Raw genomic sequence first — 22,701 nt, 5'->3', positions numbered from 1 at the left:
TAATAGTTTATTTCATCTTTTGAAATACGTTTTCCATAATTACAATAGACAGATTTTTTTTTGTTACTATAAATATGTTGAATATGTATGTTGATGAATGCATAATTCTAAATGTATTATGATTTCTTTATAAAATCTACATCTGCAAACGCAACAACTGTAAGCCTCTCTTCAGAGATTCATAATATCAAAATATGTCGAACAAAAATTTAAACAAATTTAAAAAATAAATAAATTTGCTCTAGCTATGACATTTTCATTTATTTGTTTAAGCAATATAAAAATATAAAACATACGACAAAGAGCGAACATCCAATCAATGCAGAGAATAACAATGACGTCATTTAGGCGCCAGTTAAGCCATATCCGACTCGTGACTGGAGCGAGTTGGAAACGTGAAGTACGCTTGTGTTATGAATTTGTTGGATATCTTTTAACGGATTATTTCATTTTATACGAAGTAAGCTATAATATATTTGGCCATTTAATAGTTTAACGTATCATAATGATATTACTCTCACTGTTGATCTGATATGTCATTTTATAATGCATTCTGTCCGAAGTAGTTTGTGTCTGACTTAACTTAAGTAACGTTAGGTGTATGACCATTGTTGTCACTTTCTTCTTAGGGAGCACACAATGAAGGCGCTTCCACCTGAGACTGTGCGTCTGTTGTGCAGCTCTCAGGTTATAACATCTGTCCTGAATGTTGTCAAGGAACTGACTGAAAATTCACTTGATGCTGGTTCTTCAAGCCTTGAAGTTAAACTGGTAAATTCACTTTGAATATACTGACCAGTTAGTTTGACATATAGGTGTGGGGTAATTGGCATGGGAACATGCAGCATATTTGTCTAATACCTCTCTTTATTCAAAATGTGACCTGAATTGGGGTACCAATTGGGTACTAGTTTAGCTCTGTTAGCAACAGATACAGGAACATTTACTTTGAGGTGCATTTTAAAGCATGGGGGATCCCCCAAAATGTATTAGAACACTTAGCATTTAAATTTTTTTCATGTCATTGAATTAGAAAAAAATAAATAAAATCAAAACAAAGGAAATCACATTTTTAAAACATTTCACAAAATGAAGTACTGTATGACGCCCGTTGAGTTAATCCGACTTCATATATCCATTAAAAATCACATTGGGACATTTGAAAAAAGCTCTAGTTTGCAGATGCAACTTAGTGATGTTTTTTTTTTCTAATGCAATAACTTTTTATACATTTCTAAGTGCTAAATATATTTGTGTGCACTGTTAAAAGCTATGCTAAATCTATGTTAATGTTCCCTTGTGATAAGGAGAATTATGGATTGGATCGCATTGAAGTCAGAGACAATGGTTCTGGAATCAAAGCTACTGATGTTCCTGTGATGGCTGTACAACACTACACATCTAAAATCTCCTGCCACGAAGACCTGGAGCACCTAGAGTCTTACGGCTTCAGAGGAGAAGCTCTGGCATCTATATGCGCTATCTCAGAGGTTTCATCACGCTAGTTTTTGTTGTTTTAGTTCGAGATGCACTGATATTAAAACGGACAGATAATATAAACAATTATTTTCATGTTATGGCTGATATTAAAATTCTATACCATTATGCCAATATGTATATACTGAAAAATTATAGCAGGATTAGGCAGAAATATGTGCATAATTATGAAATATCCAGTATCTGCTGGCATTCAATTGTTTGACACTGATATATATTAAAAAATTCTAATATTGCATTTTATACGTTTTATAACTGATATGGTACTGAAATATTGTGCATCTCCAATGAGCCCTTGAGAGTCATTTTAATCAGTGAATTACAAATGTTGAACATGTTTCCTCTGTAATTGACCTTTCCCTCACCTACCAGGTGGTCATCACTACCAAAACCGCAGATGATGATTTTAGCATTCAATATTCAGTCGATCACAACGGACAGATCGTCTCTCAAAAGCCATCACATCTTGGCGAGGGTATGCGTCTGTTACTGCATTTATTTAATGCTCTTGATTTATGGGAACAGACTGCTTCTAACATACCTTTTCCCTCAGGCACCAGTGTGTGTGCAGCAAATCTGTTCAAGAACCTCCCTGTCAGACGGCAGTATTATTCCAACACTAAGAAATGCAAAGAGGAAATGAAGAGGGTCCAGAACTTACTCATGGCCTATGCTGTTATTAAGCCTGAGTTAAGGATCACGTTGAGCCACAACAAGGTATGGTACTGCTCCCATGTGGTTTACATTTTCAACTTTCTTTCTTTAGTGTGTAATGTTGCTGTTTGCTGTTTGAGCATGAAAAAGGTCTGCAAAATTGCAAAGCACAAAGTCCACTCCAAATGAAGTTAATCTCTATATCAGTAAGCACTGTTTCTGAACTCACTGAAACGCCACAATTGTAGTCTTTAGTTTTCTTCTGTTAATCAACACGTCATAATGTTCCTCATAAAATTCCTGCTTTAATGCATACGCAAAAAAGCGACAAGGCCTGGTTGAGTCACATTAGTAGTCTGTTGAAACTCGGTTGACCAATCGGAACACACCTGCCGACCAATCAGAGTTTCACTGCGCTTTTCGGAAGGAGGGGCTTAATAGAGAGGAATTAAACAGAGCGTTACTGACAGACTGGGAAGAGAGGTGCTGCAATAATGTACAATATGTGAAAAAATAATGTGTTTTTTCAACATTAAAGCATGAAAACCTATTCTAGTAGATCCCAAAGCAAAATCAATACTCAATCAACTCCCTAGGTCGTGAATCAGTATATTTCGGAATAGTGTTTATGCCCAAATATAATTAAATGAGGGATTGTTTTTTAAAAAACATCTATTGCGTGTCGTCATGTGTGGTGAGTTTGCTCGCGTGATTGATGTTTTGCTCTTTAGGACTTCTGGTAAGGGAACATAGTGAGTTAACATAAACTCCCTGGTTTTCACGGTGCATTGTGGGACTTTTTAGGGAACGTACGTTCCAGTGCACTGGAAGGATTTTGCGATTGAGGCAGCCCTTAAAATGGCTGACTCCCTGATCAGTGCCCTGATTACTGAACTAGGGAGCTGATTGAGACTCACCCTTTGTAAAAGGGCATAATAGGTCCCCCTTGCAGCGGGCTCCAAAAAGTCTGAGAACACATACAAAATCTGTACATAAACTGAATATTTTTAAGATAGACTATTTTAGTTGTTATATAAAGACAAACTACCGTTAAAAAAGTTAGGGGTCAGTAAAATGTGTTGAAAGAAGTCTCTTAGGCTTACCAATACTGCATTTATGAGATCAAAAAATATAATATTGAAAACAGTCCTTCTATTCAAAGCTGAATTCAATTTTCAGCATCATTACTCCAGTCTTCAGTGTCACATGATCCTTCAGAAATCATTCTAATATGTTAATTTGGTGCTCAATAAACATTTCTTATTATTGCTTAATATTTTTGTGGAAACGGTGATGCATTTTTTCAGGATTCTTTGAAGTTCAAAAGAACAGCATTTGTTTGACATAGACACTTTTGTAAAAATTTTAATGTATTTACTGTCTCTCTTGATCAGTTTATAATCTTTGCTGAATACAAATCTTAATTTTAAAAAAAAGTCTAGCTGACCCCAAACTTTTAAACGGTAGTGTATATTTGACCACAAGGTGGCCTCGCACATCAACAAATAATGTGGTATTACTCTCTAGGGTTTTACCCACATTTAGTGACATTTAACCATCACACAGCATGATATCAGTTGTGCTAATAGTGTTTGGCTAACGTTAATTAGAACTTATGTAACTTGTTTATTGCTTTGGTTTTTCACCACTGTTTTGACTCTGCTCCCTCGTTGCAGCTACAATCTTATGTTTTAAATTATCATATTAATCAGCAAAGATAAAGCATTTTAGCATGAAATTCTAATGAATAGGTGTATAATTGTAATATAATGCTATTTATTTAATTGTTTTTTTATGCTCACAACCAATCAAAATTCTTTTGGAAAACTCATAATTAATAATGAAGTTGGCCCTTCATTCGATAACCCGTGCAGGTTATGATGACAGCCTGGACATTTCCAGCATTTAGACATGTTTTGAGTGCCATCAATTAGAGCGTAACCTTGGAAAGTGGACATTTCGCCTGCTTCTTGTCCAAAATTAGCAATGCAACCGCAGGATGAACCACTAAGCCTTCGAATCTCACACTGCCACATGATCCTAAAGTAACAAGCTAAGTGGTATAAGTTCTCCGAGTGTTTTCGCAAGTCCACTAACAGCCTGGCCTCATGATTGCGTACGTATCTGGCCTTGCTCGGCGAGACCTCGCGTACCTGTCATTAAATTCATATCATTCAGGTTGTAGATCATCGGGAGAGGGCCATACACTCATTTCATGCCATCAGCACTTCCAGGCATATCTCGTATCACAAACTTTGCACTTCGCCCTGCATTGGGTTTCATGACTTCTCGAAAAGCTGTTTACTAGTCTGATCTCTTTACAGTCACCAAATTGTATATTTCATAGCAGAGATGTGTGCTGCGGACTGCATGCTTTCAGAAATCAACACCTTGGATATATATACTTGCATGTGGAAGTGCCAACGACAGGCGAACGCACGGGTGTGAAAATATATGCGTAACTGCGCTCCGCACGTTGAAATGACATTTGTTCACGTAGCATGTTTGCTTGATGCTGCCAAGTCTTCATAACATAAAGCGCCTTTTAATGAAAAGTAGTCGGTTTGAGATTTATCCGTGCGGTTGCCTGCAGTGCTCCCTGTGCAGTTGGTTTCGTAATATCCAAACATTTCCCAAAGTATAATTGTTTATTGTGAAGACTTGATTGGTGGCTAATGGCTGTTTGCAAGCATGCAATCCCACAGGTGGTCTTATTTTAGGATGACCGAAAAATAACTTGACCCGTTTTGCTGTGTTGCTACAGGCTGTGGTCTGGCAGAAATCCAGGGTGTCGGATCACCGAACTGCCCTCATGGCCGTGCTCGGAGCGGCCTCCGTAGCCAACATGCTCCCCGTCCAGCATCACCAGGAGCAACCAGAGGTCAGTGAAGCGCTGAGAAAACACGGACATATTTATCGTTTTCAGCGTGAGCAGTAGGGTTCCACAGATGCACCAGCTCTGGGGCTGCCGAGATGGTTTGCGATAGGAAAGTGTTTTTTTCCACAAAAACAGGAATGGTTTCAAGGTTCAAACAATCAGGGTTCATTTAAATTGCATGTGCAAAGTTATTGCTTGAACCGACTTTAAACATCCCTGCACTTCTGTCAGGTTGCTAAACCCAAAGACTCGTGTAACAACTTAATTCCGAACGGCTTTCCTCTCCCTGGAGAGCTGTTTCTCTTTTTCCTGGTTGTGCATTCCGCAGCGATGACTTTTTGCATGAATGACTCAGCATTCTTACCCAGGTTATACATTTCATAATGCCTTTTAATTTTCACGGTAGGATTCATATTTGTAGTTACCGGTAATATTTTGTCTTTATACATTACAAATACTGTGGCCCCAAAGAGTATCAGGACACTTTTGCACACTTGACTTGACACATACACATTTTTGAATGTCATTGCATCAATGTCAAAATATCAAACCAAAATTTGAGGTCAATTCTCCTCAAGCTCACACAGGTGTCCTAGTTCATTACATTAACTTCGAACATGATCCAGTACTGTTTAACAATGAGTAAGTATCCAAATTCTTTTTGTCTTCACTTTGACCAATAAATATATTGTTAACTCATTTTAAACCAAACATTTTGTTTGTGTTTGATAAATGTATTTTTGCTGTTTATTTCTTTAAAATAAATGCCACTTGGTTTGATTTTTTTTGTTATCTAATGCAACTACTTTTATACATGTTTAAGGTTGACTTAAGTTTACAAATACTATTTATGGTAATACTTTACAGTAAGGTTTCATTAGGTAACATTAGTTAATACATTCACTAACATTAACAATGAGCAATGCATTTGTTACAGTATTTATTAAGCTTTGTTAACGCTAGTTAACCTTATTGTAAAGTGTTATCTTCACTTTGAGAAATAAATCTAATGTTACATACTTTTTCACCCAACAATCGTTTTGTATTTGCTTAAAGTGTATTTGTGCTATTTATTTCTTTAATATAAAGGGCTCTTTGGTTTGATATTTTGCTCTCTAATGCAACTATTTTCATACATTTTCTGTGCGACTTAAGTGTCTAAATACTTTTTGGGGCCACTATATATTTTGAGAGCTAAAATTGTGTTATTTTAATCATAAAGACTTTAGAATTACACATCCTGAAAGGCTATGTGTCTTTGCAAGACCATATACTGTCATGCGCCGTTTACCTCGCAAGCGGTCAGTGACGGATCATGTTACAGTGTCAGCAGTAGACCTATGGACTGAATGCGGCAAACTTTGCGACAAATGCAGCAGTGAATTAAAGGAGCCTTCAGGGACTGCAATGTACGTGGTGAATGGGCCTCAGAAGGACATAACCTGCCTGTGTTGGCCTGAGGCCACAATCCAACTGCTCTGGCATGGATTTAATACAATGCTACAAATGCAACGAGCAAGCGCTTGTTCAAGCAATAAGATGTGTGATGTATAGTATTATGCATTGTAAAAACCATGTGCTTGATTTAGTCCAGTTTAGTGACATTTCTCTGACTCACAAAGACACATACTGTAGGAAGATTTAGTGTTTGCTGCAGCAGTGGAGTGTCTGTGCTGCATGTGTTTGCTGCAGGTGTAACCTGCTCACTGCATGCAGTGCTTCTCAACACTATGCTGCTTGACTAATCTTGAACATTTCTGGGTTGCTCCTATTATGCAGTATATTTGCAAGAAAATTCACAATTTATGTTTTGGATTATCATATAAATTGGAAATCATATTAGTTCTTTTATTATCACAATAAAGTGAACTCTGCGACTTTGTTATAATTTGACTACTTAGATTGGTGTGTTGTCACTTTTGCCATGTTCTTAGGCACTATGCACTTCTAACCAGAAAATTCCAAAATATGATTTTAAGAGTTTTTTTCTCAGATTAAATGTGTATATATTAGTGCTGGGCAACGATTAAAAAATTTAATCGCGATTAATCGCATGATTTTCTTGCGATTAATCGCGATTAATCGCATTGTTACGCGCAAAATTGAATAATGAATTCTAGTAGTGTATTGCGCACTTTTGATTTAAATGTACTGCTACAAAAGTGCAATAACATGTGGTTTGCAAAAACTTTAAACAAATAAGGTGCTTTTATACCAGCAGTATTCCCTTTACACAGTATCAATAAAATATTTCTTGTAAATCTCAACTTAAACATTAATGTAATCAAATCAAATATTTAAACAAAGCTATTTGCCACTGCCAGGGCATTACCTTTTATCTAGCTTGTTAAAACGAGTCCAGTTTTCTTGTGTGTTTTTTTCTGAACAGGTATCTTGTATCAGGGAGCAGCAGAAACAGTCTATGTAGTCAAAGGGTCATGATCACTACTACAGATATAAGTCGACCAACGTTACTTCTCTGATAGCAGCTTAGGTTTGGTCATGGCATGCCATGGTTTCCCACGTAAGATTACATTAAACAGAGGTAAAGCCCAATTTATACTTCTGCGTCGAACTCACGCCGTAGCTGTGTAGCGCGCGTACCCTGACGTGCATCTCTCCAAAAATGTAACGTCAATTCTACGCGTACCGCAAGCGCTGTGATTGCTAGAACCGCTCCCCGGGTTTCACACTCTCCCTCATGTGTAATTGCGCGTCAACGCGGACAACGACGCAGATATATAAATGAAAACCAACGCGTAGTCTATAGCGTAGAGGCTCCGGCGTAGGTCCGACGCAGAAGTATAAATCAGCCTAGAGTGAGGTGAAGTGGTCGAGCACAGGTGCAGCGACAAGCGGGTGCGTTCCTGTGAAACTGTTGCAGTCATGCTCGCCTCACGCACGCGCCCGCGCGTTGCCGAAGTTGAATTGTCTAACTTTTTTTGTACACGACGCGCAGCACAAATCATTGGAAGAGAGACTGATCCTCGGCTCGCTGTTTGTGAGTTTCCAGAATCTAAATAGTTATCAGGACATCAACAGGAGGGAATTCACATGGCAGAGCATCCCCGCCAAACTAAACGCAGGCTAAACGCAGGCCAAACTAAACGAAGCCTTCTATCTAAAATCACAGAGATACGACTCCTCAGTACGAGCAATAAGGTGGGACTTTTTTGTTTTACTGAGACATGGTTGGATGACTCCATTAAGGATGCTGAAATTGAAATAGAGAACTATTTTTTAATCAGGAGAGACCGAAACCGTAAAGGTGGAGGTGTGTGTGTTTATGTGAGATCGGACATTGGTTTTAATCAGAGAACGGACTTGAATAATGACCAAATTGAAGCGGTCTGGCTAAACATTCTGCTGCCGAAGAGCAAGCCTATTTTAGTTGGAGCATGTTACAGGCCACCTGACAAGACAATGTTTTTTGAAATTCTGGAAGAAGTTTGCTCAAATTGTATGGACTTTGTCAAATCAGAAGTTATCATGATAGGAGATTTTAATATTGATATTCGAAAAACTGACCGTTCTGGCTATAAGGCTTTAATGAACTTTTGTCGCTCATTTAGTTTACATCAGCTGATCAAAGAACCAACACGTGTCTGTTCTTCCACTCAAACTATTATTGACCTTGTTTTAGTGTCAGAAAAGGCTAGGATAACAGAAAGTGGGGTAATTAATTATGGACTGAGTGATCATTCTATTGTTTTCTGTACTCGAAAGATCAAGAAAGCAGTGCTCAATTGTCATAGCTCTATAAGAATCAGGTCGATGAAAAGGTATAGTAAAGAAGCACTTGATGATTGCCTGAATTTTATAAACTGGTCTGCTGTGTTGCAATGTAAGGAAGTTGATAAAGCATGGTGCTCTTTTAAATGTATGTTTTTAGAAGTTGTAGACAAAGTAGCCCCTTTTAAAGTAATAAGAGTTAAACAGAGGACAGAACCCTGGATAAATGATGAAATTCTCGAGTCAATTAGGATGAGAAACAAGAAGTATGATATATTCAAGAAAAACAAGGATGATCAGAATTGGGCAGAGTACAAAAAGGTGAGAAATGAAGTGAGTAGATTAGTGGTCAATGCCAAAAAGGCCTATTTTAATGAGAAAATTGTACAATATAGAAATGATTCAAGTAAGTTATGGAAGTCCCTCAAGCAGCTTGGCTATAGTAACAGGTTGAAAACAAAAACTAGGAACATAACTCTTGATTTGGGGAACAATGTCACAGCAGAAAAGGTGACAGTGGCAGATAGTTTTAACAACTATTTCTCATCAGTTGCTAGTAAACTGGTAGAAAAACTACCTGCCCAGTCTGGGCAGTACGGTGAAAGTCACATCTTTGACTTTTACTCTCAGCAAGAGGTCAAAGCAGACGGCTTCTCTTTTGAAAAGGTGTCAGAGGCAGTTGTACTTGAGAAGCTTAAAAACCTAAATAGTTTAAAAGCTACTGGCCTTGACAATATTCCATCTAGATTCTTAAGAGATGCTGCTAAGGTTATAACCCCATGTATCACCCATATCATAAACATGTCTATTGAGCAAGGATATTTTCCTAATGATTTCAAGCTTGCCAGAGTGATTCCACTTTACAAGAAAGGGAGTAAATTAGACCATGGAAACTATAGACCTGTTTCTATTCTGTGTAGTCTGTCAAAGATAATTGAAAAAATTATTTATGAACAGATTGACAAATACTTAGCATCACACAATCTACTCTATGAGTTCCAGTCTGGCTTTCGCAAATCACATTCCACTGACACCTGTTTATTGTATTTAACGGACCACATTAGGAGGGAGGTAGATAAAGGGAATTTTTGTGGTATGGTCATGTTAGACCTACAGAGGGCCTTTGATATCGTTGACCATGATATTTTGGTACGCAAATTAAAAGCCATTGGTTTTAATGACTTAGCAGTCAGATGGGTGAGTTCTTATCTGAAGGATAGGAAGCAGGTGGTGGATATTGGAGGAACAATGTCTCAACCACAATATATAGAATGTGGGGTTCCTCAAGGGAGTGTCTTGGGCCCACTTTTATTTCTTCTATATATAAATGACCTTAAGTCTGTATGTTCATGTGATCTTTTTTTATATGCAGATGATTCTGCATTATTGGTTTCACATAAAGATAAGAGCATAGTTGAAAGAACTCTCAGTGCAGAACTATCAAAAGTCAGCAGGTGGATGTCAGACAATAAGCTATCACTTCACTTAGGAAAAACGGAAGCCATATTGTTTGGGTCAAAAATAAAATTGAGAAGATCCCCTGGTTTTAAGGTTTTAGTTGGAGATAGTGAGATTAATGTAAAGGACTCAGTTAGTTACCTGGGTTGTGTGCTGGACTGCCACTTGTCTGGAGTGGGCCAAGCGCAAAAGTTGCTTACCAAGGTAAATCAAAGAGTACGTTTCTTGTCCAGAATCTCAAAGTTTTTGGACAAAAAAGCAATGTTAACTCTGGCAAGTGCTCTAATTCAGCCTTATTTTGATTACGCGTGTTGCTCTTGGTACAATGGAGTTTTAAAGCACCTGAAACATAGGCTTCAGACTGCTCAAAATAGGGTTATAAGACTTATTTTGAACCTCCCCGTGAGATCTCATCTTGATATTTCTCATTTTGAGACTATAGGGTGGTTAAATGTAAAAGACAGAGTCTCGCAGATTCACCTGTGCATGGTACATAGGACTGTGCATGGGAATGTCCCCAAATATTTGAATCATTATTTTAATAGAGTGAGAGATGTTCACTGTTACTCCACCAGGGGCAGCTCTACGGATTTTGTACCTCCTAGAGTTAAGAGTAATTTAGGTAAAGAGTCATTTTTGTATGTAGCAATAAGTTTGTGGAACAGGTTGCCAGGAAATCTAAAGATGACTAGAAGTTTAGTAGGTTTTAAGCTGGCACTGAAAAAATGGCTCAGATGTCAAACTTAGTATGATAATATTTTATGGTTTTGTCTTGATGGTTATAGTTAATATATATATGGATGTGATGATTGATGCTTGATTTGTTGCCACTTGTTTTGCCGCCTCCCCCCCCCCCCCCGGGACCACAATGGAAATAAGCCCTAGGGCTTTATTGTGTTATCCTGACTTTGTTTTTGTTTTGTTTTTTATATATGGTGCAAAGATGTATCGTATTTTAAACAAAAGGGTCAAATAAAATCAATCAATCAACGCAGGCCTATCAGGTAAAGTTATGTATAATTTTAATTTAAGTTAAAAAGGCTACAGTTGCATAGCGCACAGAAGCCGTTGCCATGGTTACTATCCATAGAGCCTGTCATTCACTCGTGGAGCGCTGTCTCCCTTTCTGTTCACCTGAGAGAACCTGCCAAAGCCTCTCCACTGCTTGTTTGGGTGGGTTATTTGCTGGCTGACCAACATCCCACCCCTCCTGTGATCATGGTTTGACTGTAGGCCTATGTGTATTCAGAGGCAGTGAGCAACGGACTTTCAAAATAATAATAAAAAAAACTCTGCGTTAACGCGCGGTAAAAAAATTGTCGGCATTAATTAATAAATGCGTTAACGCGATAATAACGCGTTAACTTGCCCAGCACTAGTATATATATATATATTAGTGTGTATGTGTGTGTATATATGCGTAAAGTGCAGAGCTAGTGTCTGAAAGCCTATTTGTTCAGCGCTGAGGTTTCCTAAGTGCGTTCGAACGCTCCATCACGTGAACTGCGCCTGGACAGAAAATCCAACGCGCGCGCCTCAGTTGTTCGCGCTCAGTGATGATGAGAGGAGACTCAGAGACCCCTTTCTTTACTTTTGTGTGCGTTTTATGAAAAACAAGTAAGTTCCTACTATTGTTGTATGTTTATACTGCGTTGTAAGGAATGTTGTGAAATTTATGTATGTTCATGCGAACTAGTTTTATTTGTTGAACTGCGTGACTAATTAGTGTAGTCATGATACCAGAGCGTGCTGTAATATTCGACATGTTTCCTGTGTGAAATAATTAGCCCTCTATATGTCGATTTAGACCTTATTTGTGTTAGTTATTTAGAAATATGCTTCTGCGTTCGAGTGCAGTGTATTTATACTGTTTATTTGGTGCTACCTGCATCGAGTGTTATAGTGATATAGTGTCATTCTGCATAGCCACTTAAAGGTGCATCAGTACAGATATTAAAGGCATATAGTGACATATTCTGTTACACTGGATTAATGTTAATGATTATTTTCTGTACTGTACTGTTGTGAATGATGACAATGAGCATAGTATAGTATTCCTTTATTTGTTTATTAATCGGTTATTATTACCATTGTATTATTTCTTTTTCTTTCTCTCTGTTTAGACCACATACACTCAATTATACGAACTTGTATATTGGCATCCTGATCTTGGAAATAAAGATGATAAAGGATTCTCTGGCCGGAATCTTTCTGTAGTGTTCCCATCCTAAAAAGAACCACTAGTCCATACTTTACATTGGTCCTTCGAGCCGGATATAGGGTTTCCTCGACACTATGGAGTCATCAACTGATGGTCAGCAGCAGGAGTCATCGGACCGACCTAAGAGAGAACCTCGTCCACCTGCACATTTGGCCCAGTACGAAGTCACTTTGCTGCCCTCTCAACAGCCTGTGGTCCAAGCCTCCTCTACCCCTGTAGGACAATCAGACCAGGCTCAGTCAACCAGGGCTAGGAGTTTGACAAGTTACCGGTCAGCTACACATTCACAACGGTCCTCTCAGTTATCTTACGGACTCCATCTGTTTCGCAGTACGTCTGATATACCAGAAGCTGCTTTAGAGGAGGAGATCAAAGGATTGGAGCTAGCTGATCTACAACAGGACATAGAAGAAGAAAGGAAAGCTGACTTAGAAGCTGCAGCATTGGATGCACAAGCCAGAGAAGGACAGCGGCTACAAGAGGAAGCACATCTGGCTAAAGAGAGAATAGCTAGAGAAATGGGGAGACGCAGGCGCTTGAAGAAACTCGAGAAGGAGGTACACATTGCCAGTCTTGTAAAGACCTACCTGACAGGGACGAACGATGATTCCTTGTCTATGTCGTCAGCTCCTGCTACGTTTTCCAAGTTACGTCTGTCATCACCATTGACTCAACAGCCACCTCTGGTGCCATCGGTTCCCATACAGCACCCACCTGTGCAACAGCCAAATCTAGCGCCAGTTCAGGTAGCACCTTTCTCCACTGTTCCTAATCAGATATTAGCACCATCTGCTAATCCCGTCACAAGTGCCCAGATCAGTGTTCCTGTTAGCGCAGCACCGACTGCAGTACCAGTCTCTGTACTTCCATCTGGACCTGTCTCATTCGTTCCCAGCCTCTCCACGGTAACTACTCAGGCAGGTGGAGCGTTACCGATGACAATGTCTTCTGTCACAACTGGTCTCCCGTCTCAGCACCTAGGGGCTTCAGCTGCCAGTACAAGTTTCACAATGCCACCACGAGCAGATACAGTGGCACCGCCACCTTCTGCAGTGCAGTACCCTCACCGCAGTATACCAACTGCATCACCAGTTCAGACGGCACCACCCTGGACCTACCCGGGTATGGAGACCTTGATTGCTACATCTTATGGCATTCCCAAACCGACACTTCCCTTCTTCGAGAGTGGCAAAGAAAGTGATTTTGCACTTTTGAAGATGGCGCTTGACAACTTGATGAATAGTCACCCTCATCTCAGCGAGCACTATAAATATCAAGTTCTTCTGGGTCAGCTCAAGCTTCAGAGTGCTCTGCAGTTGGCCAAATCATACATGTATGACCCCGCACCGTATACAGCTGCATTGGGGGCTCTGCAAGATAAATATGGCCAGCCAAGACAACTGGTTCAAAGTGAACTAGGGGCAATCCTCAATTCCCCAGCCATTAAGTCAGGAGACGCAGAGGCATTCGACTCCTTTGCCCTCTCGGTCCAGTCGCTTGTCGGTATGCTACGCACTTTAGAGGGACCTGTGGGATACGAGCTCAAGTGTGGTTCCCATGTTGACCGTCTCTTAAGCAAAATGTCTCCTTCCTACAGAGATGGATTTGTGGAATATTGTCTCTTTCGCGGAATCCTGCAGCCGGGTTCAGAGCTCACCTACTCCCTGCCTGATCTCGCTGCGTGGCTACAGATGAAGGCTCAAGCCAAGCGTCTCGCCAGTCGGGCTACTCTTCTCTATAACTCTACAGGGCCTACCTTTCCAAAGAGAGATCAACGTAGTCCAAAGCCCAAAGATAAAACAGCGTCAGTCTTCCTCTGCTCTGGGGAGGCAGCCGACAAGGAGACTTTCCATTCGAAGTCCCAAGCTTTCAAACTCAGTCCTTATTGTCCGTTTTGCAATAATAAGGAGCACTACCTTAACTCATGCTCCGACTTCAAGAAACTGACTACAGCTGAGATTAAGAAGTGGATTCAGGAAGGTGACAGATGTTGGAAATGCGGCCGCGGCCACAAAGCTACAGCCTGCACGCTTAAACGCCCATGTAAGCTTTGCAAAGAGAAACACCTTACAGTCCTGCATGATGTTATCCAAGAGTCATCCCAGAAAGTGCTGATGGTCAGTAATCCGAAGCCCATTGTCTGCATTGAGCAGCCCAGAAGCCCTCAGAGAGTGTTGCTGAAGGTTGTCAAAGTGCTTCTGCATCATGGAGATCGCATTCTTGAGGTATTTGCAGTGCTCGATGATGGTTCGGAGAGAACTATTATCCTTCCACAAGCTGTAGAGCAGCTACAACTCTCTCAGCATCCAGAGACGCTTCATCTGAGGACAGTACAGCAAGAGGTGAAGGAGCTGAAAGGTTCTTCAGTTAGCTTTCATGTTTCCCCCATCTTCAAGCCAAACAAGAAGTTTTGGATTCCACATGCTTTCACAGCAAGCAGTTTGAGTTTATCTGAGCACACGTACCCAGTAGCAGCTCTCCAGAAGCACTGTGAGTATCTCAAAGGACTTCCTTTGACGCGTATCCACAGAGCTCAACCTCTGCTCCTCATTGGTTCTGATATGCCTCAGCTTCTCACTCCTACACAGCCAGTCAGAGCAGGCCCATCTGGCGGTCCTATAGCCATATGCACAAGGCTAGGCTGGTCCTTGCAAGGTCCTTTTGACATTATGCCAGTCTCTTCTCACCAGTCTTCCTGTCTGCACATCGCCACCGAGTCTTCGTATTCTGAACTCCTCAGAAATGTGGAACGTCTTTGGCACATTGACACAGTCCCCTATGTCAGTGAGAAGACTGCAACGCGTTCCAAGCAAGACCAGCAGGCACTCATCCTCTTACAGACAGCCTCCGAACGTGTATCGGTCGACGGTACCCAGCGCTACGCTACTCCACTGTTGCGTCGTCAGCCATTCATCCAACTCTGTGCCCAGCAAGATGCAGTGATGCAAAACATACGCAGCACTGAGCACCGGTTGGCTAAGGACACCGTTCGAGCAGCCTCATACTGCAAGGAGATGGATAAACTTGTTCAGTCCGGCTATGTCGTGGAAATCTTAACAGAAGAAGCAGCAAAGTCTACAGAGTCGTGGTATGTACCTCACCATATGGTGCACCACAAAGGAAAGGACAGAGTAGTCTTTAACTGTTCCTTTTCCTATAAAGGCCTGTCCCTGAATGACCAACTCTTGCCGGGACCAACTCTCGGTCCGACCATGATTGGAGTCCTGATGCGGTTCCGATGTCATGCTGTGGCCATCAGCGGAGATATTAAGTCGATGTTCCATCAGATCCGCTTGTTGCCCAGTGATAAACCACTTCTGCGATTCCTGTGGCGTGACATGCAGAGGACATCTGAACCACACATATTCCAATGGGAGGTGTTACCATTCGGAACAACGTGCAGCCCCTGTTGTGCAGTCTTTGCCCTGCAGCAGCACGTCAGAGATCACGAACCACCAGATTCTCCCCTCATGCATGTGATCGAGCACTCGTTTTATGTCGACAATTGCCTCCACAGTGTGAGTAAAACTGAGTATGCGAAGGTTCTAGTCGATGATCTGCGAGCGCTTCTGAACAAGGGAGGTTTCGAGATCCGGCAATGGGCTAGTAACATGCCTGAAGTTGTAGCACATCTACCTCCTGAAGCGCAGTCAGCTAGCAGTGAGCTATGGCTATCCAAGGCCAGTGACAACCTTCAAGAGCCCATGCTTGGACTCTGCTGGGATTGTTTGAATGATACCCTGAGTTACAAACATCCCCAGGCTGAATTTTCAGATGCTACTCTGCGTAACGTCTACAGAGTCCTTGCCAAGCTTTACGACCCATTGGGATACATTGTGCCATTCACAACAAGATGTAAAGTGCTTGTTCAGGATATGTGGAAGGCCAATATTGGCTGGGACGACAAGATCCAACCCGCTGACCTTCTGGAGAAATGGTCAAGTTGGGTGCATCGCTGGAAAAGAGGTCCACATTTTCTCCATTTGTCTGAAAGGGAGTGGCCCAACATGCCCTCATTTGAGCTAGAACCAGACACCACAGAGTTTAGGAAGTCTGCCTTCGTGGGAACTGTGTCCACCATCTTGGCCACACAACTTCCGGACCCCAGTAAGTTCTCCAACTGGAAAGAGCTTCTTAAGGAAACTGCTAGCTCCTTTCACGGGGCGGCTGATGCTAATACTACAGTACACTTTTCCGCTGCCGATTTTCTGCAAGCAGAGAAGCTAATGTTACAAAAGGCTCAAGAGGACTGCTTTGCTGAAGAATTGAGAGCTTTCAAAGCTGGACGTACTCTTCCTTCAGACAGTCGTCTCGCATCTCTGTCACCAGAATATGAAGGAGCCACGGAGCTACTCAAAGTTGGTGGCAGGTTAAGGCATGCTGAAGGACTAGACCTGGATACCATCCACCCAGTTATCCTGGACCCAAGCCATCAGGTGACAAAGCTTATCATCAAGGATTTTGATGAGTCACTACTGCACCCTGGGCCAGAGCGGGTTCTTGCCGAGATCAGACGCAGGTTTTGGATTATCCGTGGTAGAGAGGCCATTCGAAAGTATCAGCATTCATCTCTGGAGTGCCGACGATGGAGAGCAAAACCTGACGTACCGAAGATGGCAGATTATCCACCAGCTCGGTTACGACTCCATAAGCCACCGTTCTATTCAACCGGAGTTGATTGTTTCGGACCTTTCCAAGTGAGGATCGGGCGCCGCACCGAAAAAAGGTGGGGCATTGTTTACAAATGCATGACAACTCGCTCGGTGCATCTGGATCTATTAGAAAGCCTCGATACAGATGCTTTCCTGCTGTCACTGAGAAGGTTCATCTCTCGACGTGGCAGACCGTTCGAACTCCTCATGGACAATGGTACCAACTTTGTCGGTGGAGAGAGAGAGTTGCGTGAAGCCGTTGCTGCCATGGCACCTCAGTGGAAAGAACAACTCGCTGAACAGCAGATATCCTTCCAATTCAATCCTCCAAGTGCGCCACACTTTGGTGGCACATGGGAGAGGGAAGTGAAGTATATCAAGACTGCACTTCGCGTTGTCCTCAAAGATCAGACTGTTGCTGAACCTGTCCTGATGACAATTCTAGTGGAAGTCAGGGCATAATGAATGCAAAACCCTTAGGCTACTTGGCATCAGATGCTTCTGATCCAGACCCGGTCACGCCTAACCTCCTCCTCATGGGCCGTCACGACTCGTCGCTTCCTCAAGCAGTTTACGACCCCAGTGACCTCGGGAGAAGATGTTGGAGGCACAGTCAAGTCATTGCCGATCGCTTCTGGTCATCCTTCATCAGCCACTACCTACCAGGGCTACAAGAGCGCAGTAAGTGGAGGAAAGACAGTAAGCCACTCTCCATAGGCGATCTTGTTTTAATCGTGGATCCCCAACTTCCTCGAGCGTCATGGCCCGTAGGACGGATTACCCAGACTCATCCAGGAGCAGATGGACGCGTACGGACTATCAGTGTTCAAGTGAAGGACCGTACCTACATTCGTCCAGTCGCCCGGATCATCCTGCTCCCAGCTCTGGAGGACAAGGACGAAGAAGAGACGACCAAATAGACTTTCTCCTACTCTTTCAACTGCCATGCGGACAGTTGGGGGCGGCTTTGTCTGAAAGCCTATTTGTTCAGCGCTGAGGTTTCCTAAGTGCGTTCGAACGCTCCATCACGTGAACTGCGCCTGGACAGAAAATCCAACGCGCGCGCCTCAGTTGTTCGCGCTCAGTGATGATGAGAGGAGACTCAGAGACCCCTTTCTTTACTTTTGTGTGCGTTTTATGAAAAACAAGTAAGTTCCTACTATTGTTGTATGTTTATACTGCGTTGTAAGGAATGTTGTGAAATTTATGTATGTTCATGCGAACTAGTTTTATTTGTTGAACTGCGTGACTAATTAGTGTAGTCATGATACCAGAGCGTGCTGTAATATTCGACATGTTTCCTGTGTGAAATAATCAGCCCTCTATATGTCGATTTAGACCTTATTTGTGTTAGTTATTTAGAAATATGCTTCTGCGTCCGAGTGCAGTGTATTTATACTGTTTATTTGGTGCTACCTGCATCGAGTGTTATAGTGATATAGTGTCATTCTGCATAGCCACTTAAAGGTGCATCAGTACAGATATTAAAGGCATATAGTGACATATTCTGTTACACTGGATTAATGTTAATGATTATTTTCTGTACTGTACTGTTGTGAATGATGACAATGAGCATAGTATAGTATTCCTTTATTTGTTTATTAATCGGTTATTATTACCATTGTATTATTTCTTTTTCTTTCTCTCTGTTTAGACCACATACACTCAATTATACGAACTTGTATATTGGCATCCTGATCTTGGAAATAAAGATGATAAAGGATTCTCTGGCTGGAATCTTTCTGTAGTGTTCCCATCCTAAAAAGAACCACTAGTCCATACTTTACAGCTAGTAACATGGCAAATGTCATATTCTTATTTTATAATATTTTGTAATGTTATATTGTTATTACATAATTAGTAATCAGTTTACCATTTTGTTTAAATCCCATTAATATATATATAAATTCGATAATTAATATTATTAATGAATAAAATCATATTATTTAGTTTCTTTTTTACAGTTATAATAATTTTGCATAGAATTATGCCCCCCCCCCCCCCCCCACACACACATTTTTTTAAATCAAAATGATTTTTATATTTATTATATAAATAATATTTTATTAAAATTGGTTATACATGTTTTTAAGTGCCTGTTGTCCTCAATTTCATTTTTCGTTCTGTTTGTCTTTTGTAACATCCCAAAACTATTGCAACTAACAAAAGCCAGTTCCTTGACATTTTCTTCCTGGAAGTGCATCAGATCATTTACTGAACAGTGAACACAAACATCAGTAAGTGTTAACAATGGGTTTGATGAAATCTGTGATGTGATGTTTTGTGGTATTAATTGGTTTGTCACACCAAGGACGATAACTATAACAATAACGATAAAGCTATAGTTTTAAAAATGGCTTTAAAGCTGCAGTCTGGCGTTTTTTCCTCTTTGTCGCCATCTCTGTTCGAAATCTGCAATTGCAGTCATTCACGGAATTATCAACTTTACGTGAGTTGTACTTCAACACCCTCGACACGGCACAGCGCAGATGGAACACAATGTTTGAGGAGAGTGTGCAGCTGTCAGTCACCGTGCCGGTGTGGATACTGGCATTCGGAATCACAGATTATTCTTTTTGGAATTGGAAGTATGACCAACATAAGAATTTTCACCGGAAAATGTCATCTGAACTAGTAAGAAACATCCACTTTTGTTCTGGTTCTGACATTGCAGTAAATCGCGCTGATTAAATCTAACAATCGTCGTTATCATATCATGCAAAACCGTGCAAATTATACTTTGTTCTCAAATTGTTAATGTTAACAACGTAAGCAAGCATTGCGGGACTACTTGTAATGTCCTTCCGATATGTATCCTTGTTTTCGCATGGGTCCGGTTGCAGTCTCTTTTTTTCTGTAGCCTCTCTGAAGTCCGAACGAAGTCTTTTGCATTTTATAGCGGGTGAATCAGTTGTCACTGGTGATTGTCATTTGAACCTTTCTGGATCCGCCATCAAATTGATAAGTTTAATTATATCAAGTGTTGTGAGAAAAGGCTATAAATCTCCACCTCCAACATCCTCACACCCAATAGCCTACTAGACTCCTTCTTTATGTGTACAGATGTGACGTAATGACGCAAAGACATGCTCGAATCTCCCGCGGAAATCCACCAGTACCACTGGAATTAAAAACATTACAAGCTTACCGATTTGAATCGAGCTAAGGCAAGCAGATAGTTTTGTAAAATAAATATAAATAATATAATAAATAAATATAACAACAACTGTATAGGGAATCATTGGATTCACTTTTAAAGAGATTTTTTTCCAGCTGAACAATAAAAACACTGTCAGCCAATCAGAATCCATTCTGCTTTAAAGAGGTAGAGCATTTAAAGCAGCAGACTACAAACCTGCAGCGCAAGCTTAGAATAAACAGAGCGTTATCGTTCTTTGGTGTAGACGCTAATATAGTTCCCTTTCGAGAACGGTCACTTCGTATTGCGTAGCTAATATGCAGTGGGGAAAAATATTGAAGCCTATATTTTAAAACGCAGTGCAGCTGCACAGCGAGCACAGTAGAGCGTCTAGCTCGCCCATTGGCTGTGCTGCAGCAATTGCACATCCTATGGCGAAGCGTCTCAGACGTGCGAACCAATCAGGCACCTTCGCGCCTAAGCACGTTAGAGACCGCCAGAATGGGTGCGGCTTATGGCTATATAAGCCCACCATTTCGCCATAGTATCAGACTTTCTCTCCTTCAGCGACCTTTTACGTCTCTGCCTCATCCGAAGCCTTCGCCGTGGAACGAGCCTTGCATACAGCGGACTGCGCCTTCTTCACTCACCTAGAAGCCGCTTCTCTTCTGTCGCCGTTCTTCTGTGGCCATCCGGCGAACAGGCCATATATCCTTTCTCTGCTAACTGTGTGCTCGCCGTCACAACACAGTTTTCTAAAAGAGCAAATTCTAGAGCGAGCGCTGTTTCAAATGCCTCGCTCTTCCTGCACCTCGTGCGGATCCCTTCTGCACGAGGCGGGGGTGCACACGGAGTGTGCCACGTGCCTGGAAGCCGCCCACGCGGAAGCTGCACTCTCTGCCGGAAGCTGCTCTCGGTGCGAGAGTTTGCCCATCTCCATGCTGCGGACGCGGTTAGCTCTCTTCAAGGAAGACGGCAACACAGGTCCACTCGCTCTTCCTTTTCCCGCCCTACTTCAGCCGTGGAAGAAGCGCCGCAGACAGCGGCAGCCCGAGCACATGGAAATAAGCGAGCCCACGCCGGCCACGTCCCCGCGTGCCTCGCATTCTCCATCGCAATCCCCTTCGCCGGTCCTGTTCACTCAGGCAGACCAGCGCCCCTCCCAGCGAGCGGCGGGTCTCGTTTCCTTTGGCGCATCGGACGAAGACCACGACGACAGCCTCTCCATTGCTGCGTCTGAAGAAGAGTGGTCGGGCTCAGCTGACCCCGACCCCCTCTCCCAGTTGAGTGTGACTAGGACTAACTCAGACTCGGAGATGCTTCGCATTCGTGTCGGACCTCGGGCTCGAGTGGGCCTCGCCCGTAGAGCCTACTAAAAACCGACTGAATGGATGGTTTCTGCCCGGGCGCTAGCAGGCCCCCCGTCACAAGCCAGCGCCTTTCTTCCCTGAGGTTCACGAACAGCTCACGAAGTCATGACGCGCCCCTAACTCAGCGCGCACAAGCTCTTCTACTTCCGCGACGCTCTCCTCTGTGAACGAGAAAAGGATACGAGAAGCTAACGCCTCTTGAAGAAGCAGTCGCCGCTCATCTCTGCCCCCCCCTGCTGCTGGATGGAGAGCTAGAGCGGTTCACCCCTCAAAGCCCTGCCTTTTGAGTCGTTTAGAGACCACGGACCTAGCACTGCGCGCTACGAAGGCCACGGCTCAAGCCATCAGCAGAGGTATGGATAACCTGATTGTGCTCGAGCGCCATTTTTTGGTTAAACCTCACGGACATCAAAGAGGCGGACCGGGCGACTTTTCTCGACTCGCCAGTCTCCAGCACCGGGCTCTTCGGCCCAGCTGTTAAAGGGTTCTCGGAGCACTTCACCGAAGCACAGAAATCGCCGCAAGCTATGCGGCACTTTCTACCTAAACGCTCCAGCTCAGCCTCAAGCCGACCCAAGAGAACGCCGCCTCCTCAGCTGGCTAAGCCAGCGCCTCGGGTCTCTCAGCCTCGCCCTGCGGCTGACACCCTTCGTTGCTCACGGCCGTCTAGGCGCCATCTGGCTGGAGATTTTTCTATTGTAGTCAATGGGTCCGTCAAACTGCACGTGCTCCCACAAACAAACGCTGTTTTTACAGCGACCCAAATAAAGCACAAAAAGAGTATGTTTCAAACACACAACACCTGGGTAACTGGTCCCCCTTCGCTAGGCGGCCCACCCCCAGTTGTCACTCTATCTCTGTCCAGTCGGGCCGAGGCCTGTCAAGCCAGCCCAGCAGAGAGTATGTGCAAAATCACCGAAGTGCAAAATCTGTTAGCAAAAAGGGCCATAAAGTTCCCCCCTCGCTGAGCCAATCTGGGTTTTACAGTGGCTACTTCCTTATACCAAAGAAGGATGGTGGCACCAGACCCATTTTATGTTAAATGGTAAATTTCACAGTGGATCTGAAAGATGCCTATTTTCATATTCAGATAATGCTCA

At 42.4% G+C, this 22,701-nt stretch overlaps 1 protein-coding gene across 2 annotated transcripts in view; it reads left to right on the top strand.

Annotated features, from left to right (window-relative positions):
* The first annotated feature begins 338 nt into the window (after positions 1–338).
* pms1 (PMS1 homolog 1, mismatch repair system component) overlaps positions 339–22,701 on the top strand; it is a 47,009-nt gene continuing 24,646 nt past the window's right edge. The window contains exons 1-6 of one of the 2 annotated variants that reach the window (XM_056237736.1): positions 339–400; positions 630–771; positions 1,308–1,490; positions 1,870–1,972; positions 2,051–2,214; positions 4,916–5,032. In XM_056237736.1, coding sequence (XP_056093711.1) covers positions 640–771; positions 1,308–1,490; positions 1,870–1,972; positions 2,051–2,214; positions 4,916–5,032 — 699 coding nt within the window. In that variant the 5' untranslated portion in view covers positions 339–400; positions 630–639. Of the gene's footprint in view, positions 461–629; positions 772–1,307; positions 1,491–1,869; positions 1,973–2,050; positions 2,215–4,915; positions 5,033–22,701 lie in introns of both variants that reach the window. The other variant, XM_056237735.1, reaches the window with a different exon arrangement.

This window comes from Rhinichthys klamathensis, unplaced genomic scaffold, assembly GCF_029890125.1.
Source record: "Rhinichthys klamathensis goyatoka isolate OS25496 unplaced genomic scaffold, OSU_Roscu_1.1 h1tg000497l_1, whole genome shotgun sequence".
Classification (NCBI taxonomy): domain Eukaryota; kingdom Metazoa; phylum Chordata; class Actinopteri; order Cypriniformes; family Leuciscidae; genus Rhinichthys; species Rhinichthys klamathensis.
The sequence above is the reverse complement of the archived record's forward strand: the minus strand, read 5'-3'. Positions and strand labels throughout refer to the sequence as shown.